The sequence below is a fragment of the Tarenaya hassleriana genome, unplaced genomic scaffold, assembly GCF_000463585.1.
Source record: "Tarenaya hassleriana unplaced genomic scaffold, ASM46358v1 Cleome990, whole genome shotgun sequence".
In the NCBI taxonomy this organism is placed as follows: Eukaryota; Viridiplantae; Streptophyta; class Magnoliopsida; order Brassicales; family Cleomaceae; genus Tarenaya; species Tarenaya hassleriana.
The window spans coordinates 1-7,962 of NW_010972327.1; the positions used below are offsets into that span (position 1 = coordinate 1).

Here is a 7,962-nt window from a genome sequence, read left to right on the forward strand (position 1 = left end):
ACGGCGGATTCGAGCCTCTCCAGCCTCTCGATCCCGTCATGAGCCCTGAGCAAGGCCATCTTAGCGCTACTGTACAGTACCGACAACGTTCCTCCTCCTCCAACGGAGGAAGCCGTTGCCATTGTTGTCGCCTCGACGAACTTCTTTGGGGTTTCTTGGGAGACGGAAAGAGAGAGAGAATCAATGGAGATTCTTGCATCTTCTGAAGCGTCTCTAATGAAACAAATTTATGTGGGAGTCTTAAGATTCTTTATAAGGGATGAATTCATTTCGCCTGGTGGGTGACAAATTCCATCCAATAGTTGACTGCCACATCACTTCCGTATTAACATTAAAAAAAACCAAAAAGATCATTTAATTTCTAAAAACATTTTGCACAAGATTTCATGGAATGCAAAAGAATCTCAATTAATCAAAAACATTTTGAAATATTTATAACAACTAGTTAAATTAATAAAATATAACATGTTGACAACCCTCTGCACTGTCAAAAATAATAATCCGTATGTATATATTATGCACTGTAGAACACTACGAATATGACATCGACTATTGTTAACATTAAATTTCAGGATGAAGATTTGGGTGGGGATGCGCCAGGCCCTCGCTGTAGTGCAACGCGTGGGCGACACGCGTGAGATGACGATAGCAAGCTACCGTTATGGACTCACCCCTTTAAAAAATAGAATTAATATCGTTGTGGGCAGATAGCCCACGTACACTTGATCTTAGCCAAAAGGCCGAGAAAGGTATGAGTTGTTTCGTCGCTCCCTCTCGCCCTTTATTTCACACCCCCTTCTACCCTCTCTCTCCTATCTCTCGATGTGGGACACTTTGAGATGAGCAACATGAAACACGCATGCATGCTGCTCTGATACTCCATCTCCATTTGATGTCTGGGAAAAAAATATCAAAAATTCGTTTCGTTTCTTTTCACTTTCACCATCAGTTGGCTTCTTAGAAGAATTTCACGTTTTCGGACACTAATGATTTCGATCTCCGCAAAGAGTTCACTGTATGTTTCCATTTAATTCAAAGAGTTCACTGTAATGTTACAACACCATTTTTTTCTAATTCAAGAAGGTCATACTGCGGTTTCCTGACGCCGGAAAAGCCTGCCGCCGTTTTCCCTGCCCGAACTCACTCGTCCCTTCCACATTCTGCGTTCCTGAACCCTTCTTCTTACCTCCCGAATCCCCGACTTTCTTTCTGTTACCTTCTCTTTCTCCTCCTCCTCCCTTCCTTGCAGCTTCGTAATCGAACGGCTTTATGTTCAGAAACTCGGGTTTCAGTCTCATTGTTGACCCCGACGACGGCTTCTCCACCTGATTCTTCTGCTTGAAGCATTTCTGGAAGTTTGAAGATAACTCGGACAGCGACATTGGTTCGTCTTCCGCATCCATCTCCTCTTCAGATTCCTCTTTCTTCAAAGTGTTACTGCTTCCTGGGTCACCACCGGTTTCAGTTTCCTCGTCTGAGTTATCGTTTACCGGAATAACATCCTCAGACTTGGTAAGAGATACTTTGGATTTCTGAGCTACTGATGGTGTAGTCAATGTTTCTGCAGGTTCCGAGGGCTCTTCCGCTGAGCCATCTTCCGGAAATATTGTGTTGTCTGGTTTGGAGACCGAAACTGGTTCAGTGGGAACCTCTTCGGGTTTTCCCGAGACCTTCACAGAGGTTTTGCCGAGACCTTTATCCATAAAAGAATGGAATGGTAGGCTCACCGATGATCTTATCTGCTCAAGTTTGATCTCTTCCATTGGCTGCAAGTTGAATTACCAAAAAGATTAACCACCCGATAGTTTCTACCAAAAATCTAAAAATTAACACCAGAAACCGGGTTTCTCATTTTTTAGTTTTCACGAAATGATCATAATTTCATATCTTTCGAGCAACTCTGCAACCGAAATCATCACAAGCTTACCTTGTTATCAGCTCCAAACTTCCTCTTAGAAGCTGCATTTCCCAGCAAGGCCCCAAAAGCACTGCTCGGTTTCTTCGAGATCTGAACAGATGCAGAACCCTGACAGATACAAAGATTGATGTTTGAGTGCGGAAATGAAACGCCCAGAGATTCACAAAACAAAGCAACAAAGAATGACCTTTGTCGAACCGAACAATCCTGCAGCTACACCTCTCCCTTCATTAGTATTTACTGAGACCGTGCTTAGGCCTTTGCTATTACTACTTCCACCATGCAAAGCCTTCTCATTCAAATTTGGAGAGGCCACATCTGCAGCCCCAGGAGACACATCTATTCGCTCGGTGATGGGTTCAATATTCTTACAAGAGACCTACGACAAAGAAAAGGAATATGTAATAATCATATATGTGCTTTAAAATATAACAATCCAGAACATGGGCATATATCTTACCCCTTCTTTCAACAATTGAGCAGCAGCCTTGAACGCTGAAGCGTTTTGCATTGATTGCCTGATGACACTGACCACTGAGTCGATATTCAGTTCGATATAAGGATGTCTTGACTTCAATAACCGACGCAATTTGCTAGTAGTAACAGGCATTTCCTTGGCTTTTTACGATTAAAACAAGTAAGCAATTTAGTGATACCGCAAAGCAAAACTCAGAAGAATCTCTATAGATGGAGAAACTGATTTGAACTCCATTGTTTTACCTATATCAAGCACAGTTTTATTTGGCAACACATAGCCAGTGCTCTCATCATCTGCACGAGCAATGGCATCACGCCATTGGCAGAGTCCCTAAAAGAAGGCCAATATTATGTCAGCTCCACACCGATTACGAAAATGCAGATTAAGTTGTGATGAGAAATGAGAAAATATACCGCAACAATGGCAAGTTGCATTGCATCAAAGTCAGCTCCTTGAAGCCTAACACATTGGAAGCATGGGAGAAATAGGCCGCGGATTAGTTTCAGACACAATAATTTGAAACTTAAAGATAAATTAGCTACAAACCATTTTTGCATATGAAAATAAGAACGAATAGCAAGTTAATCCAATCAACGTATGTAACAAACCCGTATATGTGAAGGTATGAATTCTCAGTCAAAAGCTCTTTCTCATATAGTTGCATGCACACCTCATAGCTGCGCTTGTAGACCTGTTACCAACGATGAGCTTAGTAGTAACATATTCTCCATCCATAGGCAAATACCATAAGCAGAGTAAACATACCACTGGGGAAAAACCTAATTTCACAATTTACCTCTATGAGAGGAGAGTCAGATTGCTCATCTTCCTTCGGTACTGTTTGCAATTTAATTCTCATCAAATCGTATATATACAAAAGATAGTGTGTATCTTCTCTTGCATATCTGCCACAGAAGTAAAAAAAAAAATATGAGCTCCAACTCAAAACAATAATGGAAGGAAACAGGAGAAAGTAGATATAACCTGATCATTTCATCTGGAAGTGGTCGTATTCTCCAGTCTGCATTTTGGTATCTGCAGCCAATGAACAAAACAGAAGTTGAAACAAAAGACAAAGAAGAGAATAAAAAAAATGTTTAAACAAACAATTGAATAATTTACACACTCTTTATTTGCAGTAACTCCACAAAAATGTTGCAGAAGAAACTCCAGACTATTTCTTTCCAACTTCAAAACCCTTGAAGCCTGTATGAGTAGAAACGAGAATCAAAATTCCCAACTGACTGAAAGGCCTATTACAAATATAATGCTTGAAAAATACAAAAATATTTTCTTCTTACTCATAACAATATGAACACAAAACCTTCTAGATGAACACACTGACTCGTGTTTCTATAATAATTATCATACAAGTTAATAAGGGTGTAAAAAGTCTCGGCTAAAAGAACCAGCAAAAGAAGTCAGGAGATAGCAACACTCAGTAATCCTTTAACTGCATGATAATTGGCCAAATAAACATTGTCAAAACAATTTATTATCGCTGAATTTCCCTTGAAGTAAACAATAAATGTAGAAGAAAGAAAAGTGATGATAATCCTTCTAGACATTAATGTATTGCATTGGCTATTCCTCCATATACAAAATGGCAAATATTTTAAGGGAAATTATCTTCTTTGTCAGCGTTGAGATGGAAAATTGTGCATCATAAACATTGACTCCTATAGTCCATCTTTCAGTATAAAGTAATAGTATGAGACAATCTCCAGAAATCGCACCTGTCCAGTGTCAAAGAGATTGCAGATGTATATGCCAAAATCCCGTTGAAGCCAAATAATATCTCGATCTGCTCCATGCATGACCTAAATATATTCAAGGTTTTCATAGTGAAATAGATATATTTTAGAACTTTAAAGAAAGAACATTCAAGTGTTCAGAAGAAAACCTTTTTTTTCTTAGGGTCTTTGAAGATTTCCCTAAGGTAAGGACCTATGTGAACCCGAAGCTTAAATGTATCAATAATATAATCCTCCGTTCGGGTAGAAATTTGCATCAAGCATGTCAATCCTTGAAAAGATCGGTACTGATTATGCTCCAGATCAACCTGAAAATTACAATAGAAAGTATAAATCCAGCTGGCTCAACAAGAAGAGGGGAGTAAAACCACAATTTCTAACCAATTATTTCGCATCTTATGAATAAAACATGGATCAGAGAGGCAACACAATATCCAGATAGTTCAGAGCCTCGAAACTCCACTCTACACCCATTTGTTTTATCAAGAGACTGAGTAGAATGTAGAAACTTTTTTTTTTGCATTTTAAATAAAAAGATGGATCAGAGGATTTCAGCCTTTCAGGCAACACCAATAGCCAGACAGTTCAGAGCCTTGGAATGACACTCTACACTCAGTTTTTTCTTTCTCAAGAGACTCAGTAAAATGTACTAGCTGTGCTACTAGCCTATACCATAATAATGATACATATATCACAATTCCTACAGCTTACAGCCTTACACCAAAGATTGCTCTCCAGCTACAAACATCACACTGGGATGGTAAAATAATCAGAACTGAGTTAAATATATTACCGCAAACTCTTCAACACTACGCAATTTAGCAGCTAAATCCTTCAGATCTTTGATGTCTTGAACAAGCATGAATGGAGTCTCTTCCATTGGGAAGGGCTTAACAGGTTCTGTCTCTCCTATATTTGTGTCCATGAAATCCATTACTGAATGCTTCTCCTGCATAGTGTTAAGGAAAACTTTCTATAACAAACTATGAAATCAACACAATACTCAATACTCATAAGAAATCAGAATCCATAGTCTGGAATGTACAATTTCCTCATCCTCGGGTAGATGGGGAAATAATCCTTCAACCTCCATTACTGGTGAGAAGTTGGATTGCACTAGATCAGGATAAGCCATTTAACGATTCTTTCATTGCCTAACAAGAATTTAAGTTTCTTGAAGCAACCAAGAAACAAAAAGAAACTTTTTTCGTCACAAAAGGCTCATATTTCTTCTTCTCGATCATGCTTCGTAAGACCAATCATGCAAAATGCAGCAGACTAACCAGTGGATGAATAGATCTCTGACCGTCCTCGCTCCTCTCCAACCAAACATGCTCAAAAGGCTGGTTCGCGTTGTTCACAAGTATATTATACTCCTCCTGAGGCTTCTTTATCGTAGGTATATGGAACGGAACCTTCGCCTTCCCAGATACCTTCTTATCCTTCTCGGCCACCTTCACATCACTAGCTCCGCCGCCCAGGCCGACGTCCCTCGCCGACCCGGCAACGCCTTTACCCACCGGCTTCTTCTTCTTCCCATAAACCATCTGAAACCCATTTTCATCAGTCAAGGGACTCAATTGCCGACCAACTTCCTCCTCTTTCTTCCGAATCCTCTCGAACTCATCCATCGAAACATCAAATCTCTCGTAAATCTCATCGTTCACGTTACCAAGCCAGTCGTACGCATCGTCTCCGTCGATATCCCCCGTCAATTTCATCGGTTTCCCCCAAACCTGCGACGAGTCACCGATCGTCTCGAGAACGGACCGCGAGTCCGCGGCAATCTCATCAACCGGACGCTTGAACTCGTCGAAGTTGTAGAAAAAATGGAAGTCCTTGTTCGCCGGAATCGTACGAGAAGACGACGAAAGATTCGACAGAGACGCCGGAAATGAGCCACTGATCAACGTCTCCAGCGACTTCGCCTTCCGAGGAACCAGTGATTCTTCGAGTTCAATGTCATCGTCGCCCATTTGTGGATCCAGAAAAGGGATGAAGAACTATGGAGTCTAGGGTTTTGGGGAAATCTCCGACTCTAGGGTTTTAGGAAGACGCCATTGGAAAAAATTGAGTTTTTGTGGAGCTATTTAATCTTATAACAAGACTAACAGTTTCCAACCCAAACTGAATTAGATAATGCGTTTAATAATCGTTGTTAAATGAAAAATATATACAAAAATTTAATAAAAACAATTTGAGTAAATATTTAACTATAGATTAATCAAAAAATTATTTTTATTGCATCTCAACTTTTAGAGTTTACTAATTTTTTTAATATTTAATTTTATTTAAAAATATATTACAATATTAGTTTATCATTATGAAATATTGAACACACCAATCATAACGCATAACGATATGTTTTAATGCATACAAATAAATATACATTAATCTTTGTAGTTTTCCATATTCCAAATCAATTAGAAATGTTAAAATGTTAGTTTTTATTAATATCATAGTAAATTACATCATCTATTACATAATCCCAATCTCTAAATATATATATCTATTATTCCGTGTCATAAATTTATACGTTTTCTAAAAATGAATGAGATCCATTAACTCTAAATCTACCACCACAATCTACAAAATAATAGATATCTAACATAGTATACCACCACATATACAAATTTATAGACATCAAATAGATAAAAAAAAAATTAACAATTAATATTAACTTTTTTACCCAAAAAACAATATTATTTTATATAATAAGGTTTTTGTTCGGATCCCTAACAATTTATTTTATATATAATAATTTAGATCTAAACACCTAGTATCATATGGCTGCTATAATACAAATTTTCTGATAAAACATTGGCACATTTCGGTTATGGAAAACGGTCCATACATATTATTACATGAAACTGATACCTCGGCCATTTATTCGAACACGCGGATAACAAAATCCACTCTTAAACCAACGCTTTCCACGACATGACAAATCCACATTCACGCATTTTCTCGAACCAAGCCGATGGCATTAGCCTACTCGACCGTCTACGACTCGGACCGGGACGATGGGGATAGAGTCCCACCATTCTTTCATCCTGCGGTTACTATGATAGTTGCTCATGTATTTCCCGACCGCCGATGTCATAACGAAGCAGTATAAAATGCCCGACATTATCACGTACTTCAACGGCAACACCGCCAAGAAGATCGCCAGCCCAACAATCGCCGCCATCACGAGACTTGCGTGCTGTAGATTATAACGTAAACAGTGATATAACAAACGCAAAATCTTGATTCTAATTTCAAATAAATGAAAGATGATACCAATAACCGAAGTTTTTTAGGATGAATTTGTAAGGAAAGTATGTCGTTATATGTATGAAAACTAGTCCTAGAATGAATCGATAATTACCTTGTAAGCCTTAGCGGTATATATGGACCGCATCTTCATGATCGCGACGTTGGTTTGTTGCATTATCTGGTGAAGCGAAATCAAACCGTACTGAGCGGACACTATGCTTTCCGTCATACTTTGGTCTGACGCAGTGCTCACCGTTATTACCTCGTCATATTTCTCGCGCATCCTATTACCTCTCTCTTGGACCATCTTCGCCACGAGCCATATTAGTGAAGCCGACATGGCCTTTCCAACCCACTCCCTGAAAATTAACGTTTTGCAATAAGAAATCTGGACGATTCGGATCGGAAAAAAAGCCGCATTTTTCAGTTCACTGCGGTTCGGTTCTGAAGAACCGTACTGAGACAAGTAACTTACTTGTATATGATTAGTATAGTCATGGTTAGAACGACTATTGTATGATAAGGCCTTTCCCAGTACAGCATTTTCTGGAACC

General features: G+C 39.0%; 2 protein-coding genes across 2 annotated transcripts; both read right to left on the bottom strand.

Annotated features, from left to right (window-relative positions):
- Positions 1-990: 990 nt before the first annotated feature.
- Positions 991-6,230, bottom strand: LOC104804880 (protein RRP6-like 2). The gene is made up of 14 exons (XM_010529243.1): positions 5,434-6,230; positions 4,944-5,099; positions 4,300-4,458; positions 4,133-4,216; positions 3,523-3,602; positions 3,381-3,431; positions 3,193-3,301; positions 3,005-3,087; positions 2,810-2,855; positions 2,639-2,726; positions 2,379-2,536; positions 2,106-2,297; positions 1,928-2,026; positions 991-1,766 (listed from the first exon to the last, which is right to left on the bottom strand). Exons 1-14 carry the CDS (start codon positions 6,124-6,126, stop codon positions 1,071-1,073), a joined length of 2,694 nt encoding a protein of 897 aa, XP_010527545.1. The 5' UTR covers positions 6,127-6,230; the 3' UTR covers positions 991-1,070.
- A 740-nt stretch (positions 6,231-6,970) lies between these two features.
- On the bottom strand, positions 6,971-7,956 carry LOC104804881. The gene is made up of 3 exons (XM_010529245.1): positions 7,884-7,956; positions 7,521-7,767; positions 6,971-7,355 (listed from the first exon to the last, which is right to left on the bottom strand). The coding sequence occupies exons 1-3, from the start codon at positions 7,949-7,951 to the stop codon at positions 7,137-7,139; spliced, it is 534 nt and encodes a 177-aa protein (XP_010527547.1). The 5' UTR covers positions 7,952-7,956; the 3' UTR covers positions 6,971-7,136.
- Positions 7,957-7,962: the final 6 nt, after the last annotated feature.